Source organism: Schistocerca americana, chromosome 2, assembly GCF_021461395.2.
Source record: "Schistocerca americana isolate TAMUIC-IGC-003095 chromosome 2, iqSchAmer2.1, whole genome shotgun sequence".
NCBI classification, from domain to species: domain Eukaryota; kingdom Metazoa; phylum Arthropoda; class Insecta; order Orthoptera; family Acrididae; genus Schistocerca; species Schistocerca americana.
In genome coordinates, this window is record NC_060120.1 from 705898610 (window position 1) to 705920030 (window position 21421).

At 38.6% G+C, this 21421-nt stretch overlaps 1 protein-coding gene across 3 annotated transcripts in view; it reads right to left on the reverse strand.

The window, feature by feature from the left end:
- Nucleotides 1-11396: 11396 nt before the first annotated feature.
- Nucleotides 11397-21421, reverse strand: part of LOC124595826 (hormone-sensitive lipase) — a 119375-nt gene continuing 109350 nt past the window's right edge. For all 3 annotated transcript variants that reach the window (XM_047134724.1, XM_047134723.1, XM_047134722.1), the window contains 2 exons: nt 20777-20902; nt 11397-12203 (listed from right to left, as the gene is read on the reverse strand). In XM_047134724.1, coding sequence (XP_046990680.1) covers nt 12084-12203; nt 20777-20902 — 246 coding nt within the window. In that variant the 3' untranslated portion in view covers nt 11397-12083. The remainder of the gene's footprint in view (nt 12204-20776; nt 20903-21421) is intronic.

Here is a 21421-nt window from a genome sequence, read left to right on the forward strand (position 1 = left end):
GAGCATATTTTCATTTGGAAGAGAGTTTTCTTGGTGGTTATTTGATAAGGAATGAGAATGGTATACATTTGAGGATGCACAGTCAGAAGAAAAATGTGGGAAGGTCAACTTTCTGAAAAATCTTTTGGTTAGCATGTTTTGTGAAATCAGCACAGCAGTGTCATCATCATCATCATCATCATCATCATCATCATCATCATCATCATCCATAGCAACACTTGATGCAGTTTTCTTGGTCATTTTTCTTACCCTGTCATAGAAAGTCATCTCAGCTGTTGGCAACGAATGCTAGCTACAATAAGTACACCTTAGGGAAGCAGTTCACAGTACACAACTCTCTCTTGTGGCACCAGATCGAAAACATTACCTGTTCACACTTGCCTTTGATTGGAGAGATGTGTTTGTTAGGGCTTAGCCATTAATTTCTCCTTACAGAGTTAACATAAAGGTATCATAACACATCAATAGTAGCAATACTGTATATGAGCACTCAATGAGTGAACTGATGACGTTCATGCAAAAATGCCACCCCTCTGATTTTTCTTACTTTGAATTAGAGTATGCAATACTCCTACATCCAACTTCTGAACTTTATGCAGAGAATGCAAATGTCACATGAAGGTTAAGGGGAAATTATACGTGAAATTAGTTGAAATTTGACATTTTCTGTTTTCTACTCCATAATGTACTTTGGACTTTCTTGAACATTTTGGTATATAATACATTAAAATCAGACAATTGTGAGACTTTCAAATAATATTTTGAATGTTGACATGTGACTGTCAAATTTCACGGCCACGCATATACTGCCACAGTTGGGCAGTCATATCTTGGGAACTACACAGTCTAGAAAGCTGTGTATTGCTTTGTTTTGTGCCTGTTGCTATGTCTCAGAAGTTGGCATTACGAATAAACAAATCAGTCCTTTCTTTCTGATAGTTGAAAGTAGTGTGATTATCAGCTATTTCAGTAGAAAGTTAACTTCTATTGCTTTTTACACGTAAATAATATGACTAAGCATAAGCAAATTTGCAGGTAACAGATATGTGTGACCTGCATTTTCTTCTGAAGTACTTGAAAACACGTGTGCTAGCAGTGAAGGAAACCACGATAATGTTTCTGAAGTGACCACACCCCCTAGTGCATCGAAAAGGAAAGTAAGTTTAGAAATGGGTGACAGTGATAAAAAGTAGTGATATTGTGGACAATGTCACTATTGACCTGCAAATCCTTGCAAAAATTATTTCTGAAACTCTCTCTTGCTGTCTTTGTGGTGCTGAAGTTAACTTTATGAGGATATTGGAGCTAGAATAGGTGTTGTGTCTAAATTGATTATTAAATATCAGAAATGCAAAAAGGAAAAAGCATTTCATACTTCAAAGTGTTCAGGTAATTAATTGCATATAACTAATGTGAGACTGTTCTATGGCCTTAGTTGCACTGGTAAAGGTGCAAGGGCTGGTAATGTTCTCTGCACTGTGTCGAATTTGCCAAAACAACCTTCTAGATGAACAACATATGCAACAGCAATTGGGGGCTCTGTAAATGCTGTGGCTGAAGATTCAATGGTTGCTGCTACATCAAAAGCCGTTGAACAAAATGAGGGTGACAGAGACATCAGCATTGCTGTGAATGGATATTGGCAAAAGTGTGGGTTTATTTCTAAAATGGTTTTACATCTGCAATGTGTATTGACACTAGAAAAGTTTTGGATTTTGAAGTTGTCAGTAAGTACTCCCAAGGTTGTACAGTGAACCAGAAGAACAGATTACTTCATAAGCAGCAGTGTATAAAAAATTATGATGGCACAAGTGGAAGAATGGAGGTAAAAGGAGCAGTTAACATTTTCCAGTGTTCGCAGAAGGAGAGAGGTGTCTTATGTGAATTACTTAGGTGATGGAGGCAGCAAGGCTTTCATTGCAATACAAAACAGTAAGCTATATGATGTTCCTATACAAAAACTTGAGTGTGTAAGACTTGTCAAGGAAAGGATGGGAATACGTCCGCGTAACCTAAAAACCAAGCTGGTAACACAAAACTGTCTGATGGCAAGACAATAAAATGTGCTGGGAGACTAATGGACAAAGTAATTGATGAATTACAGGGATATTATGGGAAGACCATTAGAGATAATTGTGACAATTTAGAGAAGATGAAAAGAGCTGCGTGGAGCACCTTCTTTCATCAAATATCAACCAATGAAAACCCATGTCATGCTTTGGGTCCACCTCCACCAAACACTTGATGTAAATATAGGCAAACTGAATTTTCTGGCACCCTGCGTGAATTTACACAAACATTTTCTTCCTTTGGCAGTAACGGAGGCAATCAAACCAATTTACAGAGATTTGGCAAATCCTGAGCTGCTAAAGAAGTGTTTACATAGGAAGACCCAGAATGTGAATGAGTCCTTCAATAATGTTGTGTGGTGCCATGTGCCTAAAAATGTATTTGTTGGCCTTATATCTCTAAATGTAGCAGTGTCTGATGCTGTAATAACTTTTAATGGTGAAAACTATGAAAGACTTAAGGTTCTGGAGAAGTTAGGAGTAAGATTTGGACAGAACACAGGTAAAGGACTGCGGGAAGTGGATGAGCTTTGTGTATGAAGCAGAGTTAGCTTCTCAGCAAATGACAAAGAAGCAAGAAAGAAAAGGAGGAGGCAAGCACTGGGCTGTTGTGACACTGAAGAAGACACAGACTGTGGGCCAGGGCAATTCTAATGGATAAAAGACACACAAATTTAAGTCTGTATAATAATTTGTAATAAAAGAAGTTTTAAACCTCAATATCTCTGAACTACATTTTTTGCAATAAATGACCAGTTTTCTAAAAAAGTACTGATGGTAGAGACATGAAATTTTCACAGCATGCCAAGTATGAGATTCGACACATATGGAAATAGAATAATTGAAATATCCTGAGTTGTTTTGTTTTTATGTTCATTTATTTACAAAATTCTGTCAAAAAATTGAGTGTTTGAAGGAAAAAAAAAAGATAGCATGCCCCACAATACAATTTTAGGTTATAATTCTAGTTCAATGTATCTAGAAAGGTGCATTCAATAATTATGGAAAATTGTAAGTTTGTGTCTTAAAAAGTTTCCAAGACAATGGGTCACAAAATTCGATAATTTAACATTGGCGGAATAGGACATACAAGTCCCCTTAAATGATCACAGTTTCATCACATCTGCAAGTTACCAGGCCGCCTTGAATGTGCAAAAATCATTCATGCCAGAACGATTTTTCTAAAAATGAGAAAACCATTTTCTGGTGCAATTTCTCTGACAGCACACACTCCACACATGGTACAAATGTTTCAAGCTGTTAACATTGCCTCCACTCTCCTTTTAAACCAAAGGTGAGCAAATGTCACTAATGCTAGACATTTCTCTACTTGGGACACTATTTTATAATGTTTAAACAGCATTCATAGTAAGCTACACTCCAGCATGCCAAACATAACATTATGAGCTTGTGTATCCACCTAATTTTAAGTGACCTAACTGTGTTGGGAGATTACACACTTCAACATTTCTCCTTTCATACGCTGTACGAGCAACGGTCACATCATTATGTTGCTGCATAGTGTTCACTCAGTTTACTGAAGTTATTATACATGGAATATCAAATGACAATAATAAACAATTTTATGGTTGCCAATGGGATTGCAGAAACATGACCAAGAGGCACGACATCGCTACCACCTGGGCAGATGCTGGATGTCGTCATGTGGTTGGTGTCTGCTGCCTGGCAAGACAATTGTTAGGCATAAATTGTTCTAATCTTGACACAGCCATGCACTCTTTTACTGAAATGATTTTGAAAGGTTCCGCTATTATTGGAGAGTTAGAAAGCAAAGCAAATTATTTTTGAGCATTCATCAGACTGATACTTTTAGCAGAAAGGAAACAATGGAAAGAACAACCTTGAACACTTGGCTTTGTCTGTACAGTGCACAGCATTTACCACTAGCTGCTGGAAAACCTTTCAGCATATGAGGTCATGGTCCAAGAAACTCTTCTGTTCCTGACGTTTCATCCAGGACTGCACTGGACATCCACAGAGGCGCTCTTCCGCTGAGTCTTGCTGACTTACCTCTGGTCTGGAGACTTCTGGTCTCTGACGGGTCAGTCAGCAAGACTCAGCGTAGCACCACCTTTGAGTATATCCAGCGCAGTCCTGAACGAAACATCAGGAACAGAAGAGTTTCTTGGACCACAACCTTATATCCCATAAGGTTTACCAGTAGCTATGTCACCCGTTCTTAGAGCCTTCATTCTATGATTTATCACTAGACCTCAAGCGGATAGAGCTTTACAACAGCTCAAGCAGAAGACAGCACTTCCTCCAGAAACTTCTGCATCCTACAGTATTGTCTCTTCATGCAGATGACTATTTAGGATTCTGAGGGGTGTGCCGTATGTGAACAACTTGGACTTGGTTTCTGCTGTAGTTGGTCGGAGCCAGTTTTATGTTATTGTCTGTCTCATAGACTCCAGAAGTTATGAAGCACTCTCTGGCTGTCAGTCCAGTAAACAGTCCTCAGCACACACAGGCAATTACACAGTGTGGGTAGAATAGCTTGCATTTCTTGTATCAATGATGCACTACCTATGACTGACGTCATATCGTAGGCCAGTTTTTCTGTTGGTATTGCAAATGGTCTGAATTTTCTGCCATTTTGTCTACAGTGTGGTGTGTTACTGACCAGGGTTTTACCTCTTTAAGTCGCATGGAATTTCATCTTTAATTTCCTTCCTGCAATAGTTGGATTTGGTGAACAGTGTCCCACCACGGCTACGAGTGTGCCCGTTCAGGTGTCGGAAAGTGAGCTTTTGGCCAGCAAGGCCATTGTCAAAAATAGACAAAAAACACACGCAAAAACCACTGTCTTTGGCAGTTGAAGCAAGACTTTTTTTTCCTGTGGCGGCCGCACTGCAGAAATGCGTTAAGGGTGTGACTGTGGCACAGCTGACACAAGCAAATGGTACCTTGCATTCGTGCGGCCTGTGTGTGTGCAGCTTTCCTGTTATGCCAGATTTTGGCAATGGTGCATCATGCACTGGCCCACATGGGACAAAGCAGGTAGGCAGTGTGAACTGGTCAATGCAACGTGACACGTCTCTGACCTTTCACACCACAGACCACGGGGATTGAGTTAATGCAACTCCTCACGAACATGTATGCAAAGTCTTGCACATCTGCTCATTTCACAGCACTTGTCCGTACATTTAGTGGTGCTCTTTCTCCTGCCCACGAAAATCACAATGCTCAGCAAGTCATGCTGAAAATTGAACTTACAGAGATCCAGCCTTTGTCTTGGGTGGTCCATACAGCCGCACCACGGCTCATCACTGGAGTGTTTACCCCTCAGGATGGGTGCTCAAGTCATGCTGCCAGTGTAAGGCATGTGTATGGATGGACATTCATGATAAACGTTGTTTGTACCATCCTGCAAGGATGGAAAAAAAAATGTGTGTCACTGACAAAAATGACTCATCATTTCCTGTCACCATGTCCCAACCTTGATATCTATGTCTCAGTTTTATTTCTATGTGCCACCCATCAGTCAGCTATAGGTAAGTGGTTGCTTTTCCTTTATTTTCTGTATTATGCTGTCCAGGAATTTCCGCTCTGTGGCATTGCGTGCAGTGCCTATATATAGATACACCGTGCATACGTAAAAAAAATATTAAAATAAAGAGAGATTATATTCTAGATATTAATGTACACGACTGCAGAAATGAAAGATACATTATGCAGTGAAGTAAATGTGTTTAACTAAAAACTGTATAAGTAGAAAATAATAGGTACTGTTTTATGGCAGAAAAATTTTAATGTGCACAGAGATTTCCAACGTTCGTCAAGAAATTTTGAGGAAGTGAAATTGTCTAATTTGAATAATTAACAAACTAACAGGGTATTTAAATGACAGTAAACAATTTTGGGCACAGAAAAGGCAAAGCTATAAAAACTACGACACTGAATTTTGAAAAGAATTGCATTTATAGATTTGAACATTCTGTAACACAAAAATTGTAGATACGAATCACTTTTGAAATAAGTTCTTGGAAAAAGTGAAACATGTGTTGAAAAGTGGAGGATGAGGGCTTTTAAGTAAGCTATGCCCACCTTAACACAAAAAAGTTTTAGAACTATTGAATTCTAACACACACTTGGTTTGCATGTATTGTTAATTACAAATTAATTACAATATATAAAATGTTTCCATATGAACTAAACATACTACTGTCATTAGCACTTCGTAAATTGCATGAATAAGAATGTCTGGACCTATGGTCTAGGTTGGTTGGTTGGTTGGTTTGGGGAAGGAGACCAGACAGCGTGGTCATCGGTCTCATCGGATTAGGGAAGGATTGGGAAGGAAGTCGGCCGTGCCCTTTCAGAGGAACCATCCCGGAATTTGCCTGGAGTGATTTAGGGAAATCACGGAAAACCTAAATCAAGATGGCCGGACGCGGGATTGAACCGTGGTCCCCCCGAATGCGAGTCCAGTGTCTAACCACTGCGCCACCCCGCTTGGTCCTATGGTCTAGGGAGTAAAGTCTTTGGCTAGTAACCAAAATGCCATGGTCCCCAGGTCTGAACCTTCCCACTGTATAAATTTTGAATATAATCATCAGTAAATGTGGCTGAAGACTTCCAGCATAAGAGTACCTTCATTCTACCAGTGGCATTGTCAGCTAGAACCTCAAGTAGAAAGCTCTGAGATATTTAGCAATATCAGGAGAGAGAGGTTTGACATCATAGGAAGGAGTGTGTTCATCGCAGTTGACAAAAATATTGTCTAGATTAAGAGCGACAGTTAAGTTACCTGGTCGCATATAACACGTCTAGGTGAAACCAAGTTAATTGTTGGTTGTTTTCACCAGCCACTCGATTCTGCTGTGACGGTTCTAGAGCCGTTCAAATAAAGTCTACAGTCGGTACCATGTACATACCCAGATCATGCAATACTAGTTGGAGGTGACTTTAACCTACTCTGTATAGACTGGCACATCTGTGGCGTCATAACAGAGGGTCTTATAAAGTACTTTTTAACATATTTTCCAAAAACTGTCTTGATCAGCTAGTTCAACAACCCACACATAATGATATTTCTTAGACCTTGTAGCTACAAACAGGTTGGACATCAGTATAGAGAAGGGGATTAGTGACCATGATTTCATCACGGCAACGATAGTTATGAAAGTTAATAAATCACTCAAGGAGGTTAGGAGACTGTTTTTGCTAGAAAGAGAAGAAAAGCATTTGTTGGCATCTCTCTAAGAAATGAATTTCATTGGTTTAGTTCAAATATGATGGACATAGAGGAATTATGGGTAAAGTTTAAACAGATTGTAAATTGTGGTCTGGACAATTATATGCCCAGTAACTGGATTAAAGATGGAAAAGACCCACGGTGGTTTAGCAATGAAACTCAGAGAATGCTGAGGAAGCAAAGGCCATTGCACCCTTGGTTCAAAATAGAACATGCAAATGACAACAGGCAACGGTTATATGAGATTCATGCCTCTGTCAAAAGATCCATATAACAACAACCAGCAAAAAATGTGACCAAGAATCCAAAGGAAAATCCGGTCCTACGCAGGTCTCAGGCTTCCATCCATTCACTCACTAACCAATCTGGTGTGGCAGCTGATGTCAGAAGGATGAAAGCTGAAGTTTTAAATTCCACATTTAAGAAATTGTTTACACAGAAAAATCATACCAACATACTGCCTTTTGACCATCACACATAGTATGGACAATGTAGTAATAAGCATCCCTGATACAGAAAAACAATTTAAAGAGTCAAAAATAAATAAGCAAGCATATCCAGATAGAATACAGTTCAGTTTCACAAAGAGTCCTCTATGGCATTGTCCCCTTACTTAGCTTGCATTTTTCATGAATCTCTTGCCCAAGACAAATTTCCAAGTGAGTGGGAGAAAGCAAAGGTGATTCCTTTATATAAAACAGGTAAAAGAACAGACCCGGAAATTACAGATCAATATCAGTTTGTTGCAGAATACTAGAACATATTCTGAGTTTGAACATAAGAAATTTCTTAAAGACCGAAAAGCTTATGTTCGCAAATCAGCACAATTTTAGAAAGCATTGCTCATCTGCCTTTTCCTCACTTGATATATTACAAGCTATGAATGAAGAGCATAGTCAGATTCCATAGCTTTAGATTTCTGAAAAGCAATTGACAGTGTACCCAACCGCAGACTCCTAATGAAGGTACAAGCATATGGAATTAGTTCCCAGATATGTGAATGACTTGAAGACTTCTTAGGTAATAGACACCAGTAGATTGTGCACAATGTGGAGTGTTCATCAGAGACAAGGGTATTGTCAGCAGTGCCCCAGCGAAGTGTGACAGAACTGCAGCTACTTTCTATATATGTATATGATCTGGCACACAGGATATTCAGCAGTCCGTGGTTACTTGCTGATGATGCTGTGGCGTACAGTGCGGCACCGAAGTTAAGTGATTGTAGGAAGATACAAGATGACCTAAACAAAATTTCCAGTTGGTGTGATGAATGGCAGCTAGCCCTAAATGTGGAAAAATGTAGTTGATGAAGGTGAGTAGGAAGATCAAACCTGTAATGTTCAGATACAGTATTACTAGTGTCTTGCTTGGCACAGTCATGTTATTCAAATATCTGGGTGTAATGTTGCAAAGCAATATGAAATGGAACAAGCATGTGAGGATTGTGGTAGTGAAGGCAAATGGTCAGCTTTGGTTCCCAGGAAGAACTTTAGATAGGTATGGTTCATCTGCAAAGGAGCCTGCATATGATACACTAGTGCAATCTATTCTTGAGTTCTGTTCGAGTGTTTGTGATCCACACCAGGTCAGGTTAAAGGAAGAAATCAAAACACCTCAGAGGCAGGCTGTTTGATGTGTTACCGGTATGTTCAAACAACACACAGATGTTATAGACGTGCTTCGGGAACTCAAATGGGAACCCCTCGAGGGAAGGCGATGTTCTTTTCAAGGAACACTACCAAGAAGATTTATATAATTGGCACAGAAACTGACTGCAGAACAATCCTATTGCCACCAACATACATTTTGCGCAAGGATCACAAAGATGAGATGAGACATCATGGCACATAAGGAGGCAGATAGACAGTCATTTTCCCTCTTGTTCTATTTGCACATGGAACGGGAAAGGAAGCAACTAGTAGTAGTAGTAGTAGTAGTAGTAGTACAGCATACCCTGTGCCATGCATAGTACAGTGGTTTGCTGAGTATGGATGTAAATGTAGATAAAAGAGGGTGGAAGGGTGGACAGAGGTTCAGAGCACTCTCTTGCCTTTGAGATGGGACACTGCTCCTAAAGGGCAAAAGCATCAAGAATGATCAATGGTGTGTGGATACAAAAGGCAATGGAAACCACTGCATTAGTGACATACAATGTGTATCCACAAGACACATTATAAGTAATTGACAAAGTGTCATGCTCATCTCTCCGTTGGCAAATGATTCCCGACTACTCTCCCATTTGGATCTCCAGGAGGGGACTGCCAAGCAGGAGGGTACTGTCAAGCACGTGGAGACCATCACAAAATAAGATTGGATAACCAACAAACAGGTAACATCCTACAAGTTGGGGTGTGGAATGTCAGAAGTTTGAATGTGGTAGGGAACCTAGAAAATATGAACAGGGAAATGCTAAGGTTCAATCTAGATGTAGTAGGGGTCTGTGAAGCAAAATGGAAAGAATACAAGATTTTCTGGTCAGACAAGTTTAGGGGCATATCAACAGCACCAGAAAATGGTATTTGTATAACAGGAGTAGGATTCGTTATTCAAAGAAAGATAGGGCAGAGAGTGAGTTACTGTGACCACTTCGGTGAGAGGGTTGTTCTCATTTGAGTCTACAGCAAATCAACACAGGCAATAACAGGTGAGGTTCATGTGCCAACACTGCAAGCAGGAGACAGAGATAGCGTATCAAGATATTAAACAAGTAATTCAGCACATAAAGGGAGATGAAAATCTAATAATCAGAATGCAGTTGTAGGGGAAGGAGCAGAAGAAAGAGTTACAGGAAAATATGACCATGGTAAGAGGAATGAGAGCAAACAGACTAATTGAGTTCTGCAATAAATTTCAGCTAGTAGTGACAAATATTCTAATCAAAATTCACAAGAGGTGGTAGTGTATTTGGAAAAGGCCGGAGACACTGGAAGATTCCAGCCAGTTGTATCATGGCCAGGAAGGTATTCCAAAATCAGATATTTAAGTGTATGACCCAGGAGCAGACATAGACTCAGTTCACAGTTTAGTAATGAAGAACAAAAGGCTGAACTTCCAGAGACTAGTTAGGAAGAATCAATGTACAAAGAGGGAGGCAGAGGAGATTAGTGTTTAACGTCCAATCAGTGATGAGGTCATTACAGATGGAGCACAAGCTCGGATTAGGGAAGGATGGGCAAGGAAATCAGCCATGCCCTTTCAAAGGAACCATCTCAGCATTTGACTCATGCGATTTAGAGAAATCACAGAAAACTAAAATCACAATGGCCAGACATGGGTTTAAGCAGTTGTCCTCCCAAATGGCGAGTCCATTGTGCTAACCACTGCGCCACCTCACTTGTGATGCACAGAGAACTGCATATGAAAAAATACTAAGGAATGAAGAGATACACATTACGTTCTCTGAAGTTACAAACACTGTGAAGTTGAAGTACTTAATAGACAGTTCAGACTGTGAGTGATGACGATATTATGAGAAGAATAGATTGCTACTCACCATATAGTGGAGATGTTGAATCACAGAGAGGCACAACAAGAAGATTGCTAAAACAAGTAAGCATTTGGCTAAAAGGCCTCCTTCTGAATAAGACAACACACAGACACACAATCACAGAAACACAACTCACACACACATGACCTTTGTCTCTGGCTGCCAAGGCTGGGTGATTGACTTTACATATCTGAGAACATCAGTTTCACCAAAGTATACAGTCATTTGGCTTTCCCAGCAATGGCAAAAATCTCGCTCTACAAGAAGCTCCCTTCCCTACAATGTACAATCTAGGGAGTACTGCACTGTTCTGGCACCAATCTTTCCTCAACCTGTATCTGAAAATAAACGACAGAAACTATATCAGAAATATATGGAGTATAGTTGTATGCAGGAGCATATCATCACACCTGTCCACACAGCAGTCCAATTATAAAGGGCAAAGAGAGACAAACACTGTAAAGTACATACTTGACTGCGCATGGAGGATTAATTATGTTAATATGTCACTTGCCAGGACAAAAAATAACTTTTTTCCAACATAATAAATCAAACTACAGGAAGTAGGGAAACCAACAGGTGCTTTACAAATCTGATATTTTTCTTTTCTTTTTGCATCTGTACAAGTTTATTATGAACAAAAGATAAAATATCACAGGCCATAACACGGGGAATAAACAGTGCATGTTTTTTTTTAGAAACCACATAGAAGCATACAAAAGAATTATGTGCCATCCATACAATATTAAAAATTGAGGCTTCCAACACACAAAATTTAACATGTAGTAGCTTTCTAAGGGTAACAACAATTGCAATGTGCTCTTACATAGCAGATTTAACAGTGAAATTGTCTATTCCTGAGATACAGAGCAAGAAAGAGATGTTCATAGCATGTTACTGACACTTCAAATGTATCTTTGTGCGGCATTGAAACCACCATTGACAACAATAAATAATCTCAACCTCATGAAAATAAATAATTACTATAGTGAAGTTATGCATCCACACACATTCAAATAGAGAGATCATCACAAAGTATAACATGGCCAGTAAACATACTGAATAATAATTTAACTGAAATTAACTAACAATATAAAACTGTCACAGTATTTCACACAGCAAGATGCTAAACAAATGCTGCTTATATTTGCTGTGCGAACAATAACATTCTCAGAACCTGAAAACTGTATTTCTACAAAAACTGAATCACCAATGTATAACAAAAACATAAAATTTTATATAAGTACTGTATTTTGTATCAAACATTTATGTCTCATCAACTACGAAGGCAACCTGAATAGAAATCATACTATGATGTAGAAGATGATGAAGGAGATAATGATGGTGAGGCTGATCTTGATGCCTTGTCAAACAACTGCTGGATACGCTGCACACACAACATTGATCCACTATGAGCCTCTTTACTCAGCTGCAACAGAAATTCCAAGAATACATAATATTCAGTAAGTTGGTTTACATAGCATATTAAAGTAATACAACAAAATTTGAGGAAAATGTGCATCTTACAACAAATAAGACAAGTTTACTATTAACATTACTATGAGTTAGCACACCTTTCACCACTAATTTTAGATCATAATCAATAACAATAAATGACAACAACAACAACTTGTCCTGGTGCTTAAGCATCAGTATATAAAATCATCTTGAAAGATTCAGTTTGGTGTTAGCAGTTTACATATATTGAAATTACATAGACAGGTGAATCAACACTTACACTCAACTGATTTCAGAAGACAGAGTGTTTGACAAAACAAAACACATTCACTGATATTACACCTCTCTCACTATTTTCAACAAATGTAGAATTTCTCACATTGGAGGGCAAGTTCCAACTAGCCTATTCATGGAACTCTGGTGAGAGGGGAGGGTGTATAGCCATCTGTGCACAACTGATGTAATGGTCAGACTGGGGGGCTTTCTTCAGAGGTCCAAACATCTTAGTGCGAACACAAGGTGCAGTATAAGGCTGTGTATTGTCAAGTAAGAGTTGAACATTTGCAGCCTCTTTGTTTGGGCACTTCACATGTACAACATTATGCAGGTTGGCCATTGTCACACTTGGACAAAAGTCTACTAACAGCACAACTTTTCATACCCCTCACTTCTCAAGTAATTTATTTGTTGGTTGTGTCACTTAGAATTTCTTCAGAAGCAGAGAAAAAGAACTCTTCTACACTGGTTTGATTCAATTGATTCAATTGTATAGTGGTACAGCCAGGAGAATCATTAGTCACTATTCTTTCAAAAAATTCAAGGCCAGTTGCTATGAGACACTAGATCAGGCTCATCCAAGAAATGAGCCCGGCGGGCACAGCCGCGCCCCACGGGCACAAGGCAGTGCAGTTCAGCGCCCTGTCCACGACCGTGTGTTGCTAGTGTCGGCATAGGAGTGAGAGAGACAGCTGCGGAGAGAGTGAGACCGCACAGCACTGCTCTGCGCTGCATTGGACTGTCCCGCGGTCAAATCAAATGTAAACAAAATAACAGAGGAAGCGCACCTCTGTAAAAGAGGTTTGTTTAGGCAACAAATAACGTTCGTGTGGTAGAATTACTGCACAAAGCTTTAGAAAACAATACCCACAACAAGAATTGAAGAACAACTTAGTAGTTTTCTGACCCACAGGTTGATTCTATTACTACTGCACATGCACACTCGTCATATGTACAATAGGTGCCTTCTGAAAAATATATCAGTTTCTTAAATGAACTAGAGTCATAAATAATCTATTTTAGAAATAATTTTATGTAAGGGAGTCTCATTCCTACTGTTAGTAGTTACAAGTAAATTTTTTTGTTATCATTCATGCTACAGCTTTTTTTATCCCTTTTCAGAGTTTAGAAATCAAATCCTTAGTTTGCTGTTTCGTACGTAATAATTTTAACTAACAAAGTTTGAAAACTTTTTAAAAAATTGAATTAAGGTTATAACACTCTTTAATTCTTACAGTCAACATTCTTTAAGAAGAAAATTAATATTTTACACGTTTTTCTTTTTCAAGGAAACGATTTTGTCTGGGTTTGGTACAATATTCCATGAGACTGCTAACCTCAAAGAATTAGTGAAATTTTTATCGCCAAGTAATAAACATTTCTTAGTTTTAGCAAGCTTTAAAAGAGAGAAAAAGTGCTCACAAATATATGTGGAACCAAACATTGAGAGAACTTCGGCCACGTGCTTGTGCAAAAGAGGATATTTCTCTCATGGAAGACAGCTGTAAAAGTCATCAAAGTTTTACAGATAAGAAAGTGGTCCTTCAGGCGGATATCGTACTGCAGGTCAATCAGTTCTGGTTGAAGCACTTAGGAGATGTCCTCTGCCTGAAGGGAAAACGGGCGAACAAATATATCTAAGGCTGGTTGAAGCTCACTTATCTCCAAATATCTGTTTTCGAACTGTTCTTGTAATTCAAAACTGATCTGAACATAATATGAAAAATCCACATCTTCTTTAATGCTGTCTAGTGGAGGAAAGTGTCCACAATTCTTCCTGCACAACTGTTTTTCCCACAAAATAAGTTTTTTAATGCTTGAATCGTCTGCACTAAATCAACAACAGAGTGATTTTCGCCATGGAGTGCAATGTTCAAAGTATTTAAATGACCGGTAAGGTCACTCAAAAAAGCCAAATTCGCCACCCACTTAGGATCACAAAGTAATTCTTGTGTGCGTCCTTTCATTTCCAAAAAGAAGAAAAACTGATGAAGCACCTTTCCTCTGCTCAGCCATCTTACTTCAGCATGGTACGGGATGTCCAGGTATTCCGCTTCGATATCAGCCAGAAATTCTTTAAACTGGTGATGTAAGAGTCCATGCGAGAGAAGATAGTTAACCGTTTGAAGAACTGTGTCCATAACATTTTTTATGTTGACAATCTTCACACGAAATGCCTCCTGGTGTATCAGACAATGGACTGCTGCGACTAAGGAACAGCCAACTTTCGCCATTTTTGACCTGACAAAACCCAGGAATCCAGTGCGTATCCCTCTTAGCACAGGGGCTCCATCCGTTGTTACACTGGTCAGGCGTTCCCATTTTAAAACCATTGACTCTAACATGTTTTCCACAGCTAGAAAAGTATTCAAACCAGCGGTTGTGTCTTTTAATGGTATAAGGTCGAGAAATTCTTCTGTGACACGCAGATTGTCGTCTACACCTCGAATGAATATGATGAGCTGAGATATGTGCGCAACGTTTGCAGACTCGCCAAGAGCGATAGAAAGTGAAATGAAGTTTGCCGTTCTCTCCATTAATTGCAGTGCCATATCTGAGGCCATATCTTCGACTTGGCGAGCAAACAGTTTGAGGAAAAAGAGCTATTTTTTCAAATTTTTCTGTGAGGTCTGCTGAACAAATACAAGCCGCCAAGTCAACCATGCAATCCTTGATGAGATTCCCAGCTGCAAAGGGTTTCCCTGCTTCCACAATTCTCAGCGAACATTTGTAACTTGCGCACAAACTTTGCCCACCTGTTTCCTGCTCTTATCATGGCAAAAAAGAACATACAATTAATTTTGTACAATCCTCTTTTTAAACCACTTATCACTTTAACAATTAATTGTTTCATTCATTGAAACTCAAATAAGAAACTAACAAAAAAAGATTGATTTTAGGTGTGTTTTCCCCCCAGTTCCTCTGAAAAAGTCAGCAAAATGTGGTCGCAAAATAAATTTTTATCTATTGGAATATCTGCATTTTGTTTAATTGAAAACGTAGATCAAACTACAACATATGTCTTCCCATCCACAAAAACACAAAAACAAAGAATGACTCTTAATGACACTTTGCTGCCGAGAGAGTGTTTGTGACGGCTTTTCAGAAAGTGGCAAAAAATAATGTACCTGAAACTTTTTCTTATGTCTGTGCAACGCAATTTAATGCAACCCAAATATAAAAACTAACCGAAAAGTAATGTTCATTGTTGCTGACAGTCTGATATTCGATACCTGGCACATTGCTAAGTGACATATCAGATTATAAAATATAGTTTTGTTTATCATCTTTATAAATAATAAAGAGTCATACAATAGGAAACACTTACTTCACTGTAATGCTGCTTGAAATTTTCTTTCAGTTCTTCAAGCTTTGATTGGTGTTCCTCTTGCGACAAATTTTCGAACTGATCTTTGTGACAAGTATTAAACTGCCATACAATCGAGTACTGTTTTAAATACATGAGGTTCCAATGACATTTGGCACGATTTTCGACAGCAGTACAAAGGAAATTAATTTCCCACTGGGATTTAAATAGTGCGGACGCGCTGCTCCTCTTTCTTTTTGTTTGCTGCTGTTGGCCATCCATCTCGATCCACTGTAGCCTTGCATCTGTTGACTAACAGTTTTGTGTCGCTTTTGACCACTGCTGGCGCGGCGGTCTGTCATCCAAACGAAGTGCGCGTACAGCGGCATGGCGAGGCTCGGCGGGTCCCATGGCCAGCTAAGCGACATGGCTCGGCCACTGCGACAACATACGAATTTGCCTGGGGCGCTGGCCATGGGCGATCGTGGGTGCTAGCACCCCAGGGGCACAGTTTGGGTGAGCCTGCACTAAATGATCAAGAGTTTTCACAATTCTCTGACCCTTCTGTCTGGTTCTTTGGACTCCAACCGGATGACATCGTTGACAGCCACTGGCATCTCTACATGTGCACAACCTGTCATTTTCAAGGTAAAAGCGCACCTAGTACGCACTGTGCAAGGGAATTTAAAACCTCAATTTGCAGACACACACACACACACACACACACACACACACACACACACACACACACAGACAGTGAGCGTTGGCATCATAACACAACCAAAGATGACCAACATTAGAAGTAATAGATAGTGAAAATTAATAACAAACATATGAGACAGCATTAACTCTGCCTCTCTGTGTTTTGAAGAGAGAGAGAGAGAGAGAGAGAGAGAGAGAGAGAGAGAGAGAACGGGATTTCCCCACAGAATTTAAATAAAAACCTCTATTTACAAGGTAACTAGCTAATTTAATTTCAACTGCTACCTTAATAACACTATCCCAATAGCAGGAAGTGCAAAGTGCATGCCAGAATCTCTGTGTTGTTATCCCATATATATTATAAACAAGGAAGTTTGTCACTACTCCATGCTGAAATAGCTGGATAGATTTGGTAGAAATCTGGTATGGAATGATGGAAATACCTTATACCCTGAATTAACACACAGACAACTTTTAAAAGTAGTGTAGTATAAGATATTTATTGATTTGAAGAATATAATGTAAAATGTGGAAGAACAATTACTCTTAGAAAGAGATATTTACTCTTTACCTTTCAACCTGTTATTGTATTTTTGAAATTTCTTTTTTTTTTTACCGCCATCTAAGACAGGGGCCCTTTTATATTCTCTAAAGGGTGATCTTTGTTTGTGTAAGGTGGGTGCCCACCGTATCCCTTGCAGTTGTGGCATGTCATATATTGGACAGACTACCAGGACCGTGGAGGACTGGTGTACTGAGCATAAGCATCACACAGGCTTAAAACAGCCAAGCAACATTGTCTTGATTCTGGTCATGCTATGGAACATAACACGGGGATTCTGGCAGGTACTTCCAGCTACTGGTATAGTGTTACTACGCAAACAGTTGAAATTAGATTAGCACGTAACCTTACAGAGATAAAGTTATTGTTTAAATTCTGTGTGAAATTCACCCCTGTTAGTTATTAATTTTCACAATTGGTAACTTCTGACATCGGTCATCTTTGAGAGAGAGAGAGAGAGAGAGAGAGAGAGAGAGAGAGAGAGAGAGAGAGAGAGAGAGAGAGATCTTTCCAGAATTATTCTGCTAACTAAGGTTTTAAGTTGTTTTGCACAGAGGAGCAGTTTTGCCTTTAAAATGACAGGTTGTGTAGCTGTAGAAATATCAGCAGTTGTCAACCACATCAACCGGCTGCATTCCTGTGTATTACAATGTATATTACTTGCATCATTACTTCTCACAAATTCTTTGTCTGCCATAACTCAATATTCAAAATAACATTTTGAGCCACGGTATCTGCTCAGTGAAGGTTTTTTTTTTTTTAAAAATGCTCTTTCAGTTTACAACAAACAAACAAAATTACAGTTTCTACTTTCATGTATTTTTCTACTGTTTACCCTTAACAAGTCATATGACTATGTAGCACACACAAGATTGTCTTCTTGCATTGTCATCCTCATGAGGTCAATTCATTTCAAGGTAACAAAATTTTCACCAGCCAAATTTCATAGCAGCATGGACTTAACCTCTGGTTACATGCAGCTGCCTGCAACGCTGGGGACTAATAAGCATACAGTCTTTTAATTTATGAATGATCATAGAAATGTGAAGTTTCATATTTTTGCTTATGTTTTGTGGTAATGTTTATTTGTCCTGTTAACACTCAAACTGCCAGCAATGTACAGATCCTGTATTCCTCTAGTGCTGACAATGTACGTAGGTAACAGAGGTCCAGTGCCTTTAAAGGCTATTTGATGATTCAGAAGCACATGCTGTCACATGAGACTATATTGTACATAAAAAAGTATTCATATGGGATGGAATGTAATAGTGATAGTGAAAATGAGTTGTTCTTTTCTTCACCTTCAACTGTGCTCTTGATGATTCTTGCCTGATCATTACCAATTAAGCCTTTTTTATTTTTTATTTCCTACCTTCATCCATGCAAAGTACAACTGACAGAAAGGAGCAAAAGCTCGGAGTTTACAATTCTGATATAGAAAATTCATGAGTAAGTAAGTGTAAACTTTACACTTTCCAAAAAACTTTAGAGCATTAGAAATTTTTCAACAATTTCCATACAGGAATTAATCTCTTTTATTATAGACAAGACTAATGGATTCAACAACACCATTTAGAGTCCTACTCATGATAAAAGCCACCTGGAACAACATATGTATAATTTTTTTAAAAAGCAACACTTCTCATGGCAAGAACTGAAAAGCTATTCTGAATATTGGTCGAGGAATTATTTTATCAAAATTCCAGTTTTTGGTGAAATAATGTCACATTGTAGATGTTCATTATTACTCAGGATATTACAGGTTTTTGCATCAATAATGTTTCTACTCGAGATGACAGACACCAAAATAAGGTCCGTTGTTTTGTCTCAGAGAGAAAAAATGCTTTGCCTCTCGTGCCATTCCATAAAGTCTGCATTGACTAAGTGTCCTATTGTTCGACAGACACTTTGCTTTGAAAAGCAAGTCAGTTTGTAATAAAAACTTGGATTTTGTTTTCTTTCTTCTGCCTTACACTGCTTCAATCACAGCTAGTAATCAGTGATGGCTATTGGGGAAAACAGGCACTATCACGATTCATATTTGGACACAGTCACAGTCCACTGTCCTCAGTCTATGATGGTGGTTGGCACACAAGGGGTGGGGGGGGGGGGCGGGTGAGGAGGGGGGGGGAGGGGGGGGGGGGAGTTGTTTGGGGGAAGAGACCAAACAGCGAGGTCATTGGTCTCATTGGATTAGGGAAGGATGGGGAAGGAAATCAGCCATGCCCTTTCAAAGAAACCATCCTGGCATTTGCCTGGAGCAATTTAGGGAAATCACGGCAAACCAAAATCAGGATGGCCGGACGCGGGATTGAACTGTCATCCTCCTGAGTCCAGTGTGCTAACCACTGTGCCACCTTGCTCGGTTGCCCTACGAGAGCCTATGGGACTACCCTAATTTTAATGACTAAAATCAAATAAGAAACATGTAACAAACCAAATACAAAAATTTAAAAATACTCGAATGTGTGTATTGTACCACCTACCTTACCAGCAAATATCAGTATTGATTCAATCAATGGTAGAAGGTTAACACAGTGAAATGGAAAAGTATGCACACTTGAAAAGGGCAACTTGTGGACATGCTATATCATTTTTGGTTTACCTGCAGGATATAGTCCTGTAGCAAAAGCCACAGTGATCACATTATCGATATCTTTCCCACGAATTGTTCCCTTCCGCTTTGTATTAATCACTTCATTGAAATTTCACATTTGCACATTGATAAAAAAAAAATAAAGGAAATACGCATCAGAAAACACCAGCTTCCATATGACTAAATACTGTATGTGTTAACAGAGTTTTCCAAGTAAATGTTGAGCTTTTTGCCAAGTAATACCTCCCATTTGACTCTTATCAATCTACTGGTCATAACTGTTTGTTACATGAAACTGTTTCTTATGCGGATTTTATTTCTGTAGTCTTCAGATCCATTAAGCTTCAAAGCTTCAAACATCATCTGTACATAAATGCATAGTTTTACAGATAGATGACACTGATGGGTGATACAACAGACATCTCCATATTTTGGAAGCATTTTTACTCAGTATTAGCCATTCAAATTGGGGGTACTTCCCTTGTAAGTGACTGGCAATTCAAAACGAATTACAAGTAAGTCATTTAAGCACATCTTAAATGAAACAGACCAATGTGTTGTATGATGCACACTTTTTTTTTACCCGGTAGTAACACTATAAACATTGTAATCATTGGTTTAAAATAGTCATATAAATGCATCCATGTAGTCTTTCTCAAATAAACACATTTGCTGTTACTGCTTCATTCATGTATAAGGTTATAATCTTCATACCTATTTCTCAGTGTTTCATTTGTGGCCACTACTTTTAATTTTTATTTTATTTTATTTATTTATGGCTTTCATAGTCCTAAATGTATACGTCCAGATAACTTCCTTAGCCACGCACACTTCCTTTTCTCATTGGACTGAATACAATACATTTCATGTAGTTTACGTCTGTGTTGATATACCACATCACACATTACACTTTTTATGTGCACTGTAATGGGCAATCCTTTAAAAATAAATTACTTTTTGTTGAAATAGGGCCATCCTAGCTACTTTAAATACTTACAGCATTTTAGGGTTACTTACAACACAAAGCAATTTACTCCTGGTAATAACAGTTTCTAATTATTCTAAACATGTAATCTTACTACCAACATTCATCTTACATACCGGTGAAAAATTCAGGAATCCATGAGGAAGTCCAGGTAGGACATCCAGGGTGACAGGAACATCAAGGTTACGCAGTTTCCGTGCAAACATTACACAATCATCCAGACAGGGATCCATTTCTACTGACTAAAATATAAAATGCAGACTTTAAACATTGAATAGAAACACTAATTTTTAGCAAGCTAATTTCCACTATTTGAATAACACTGAGCTCATAATGTAAAAAGCTGTATTAGTGTTACACACTGGTAACTTTTTATAAGACTAGATAAGTATGTCAGATTAATGCAAAAATAAAAAACAACCATGCAGTGTATTCAGTGATACATTGTCCAATGACAAATCATGACCGAAAAATTCTCCGCTTAATAATTAGAGATTTTTTTTCAAAAATACAAAAAGACAGACAAAGAAATTAGCTATTGGAACCAGTGGGTCCACCATGCATGAAGCACTTCATTTTCTTAGATGATAAAGGATTTGGTCACAGTCTTGTTTAAAGAAACACTCTAGCATTGGAACAGAATAACTTATGAAAAGAATGGAAAATTTTAATCAGAACATATCAGAGCTGGCAACATTGCTGTGGAACAGTTATCATAACAAAATCCAAGTGTTGGTTAATTCAACATACTTAAGTCACAG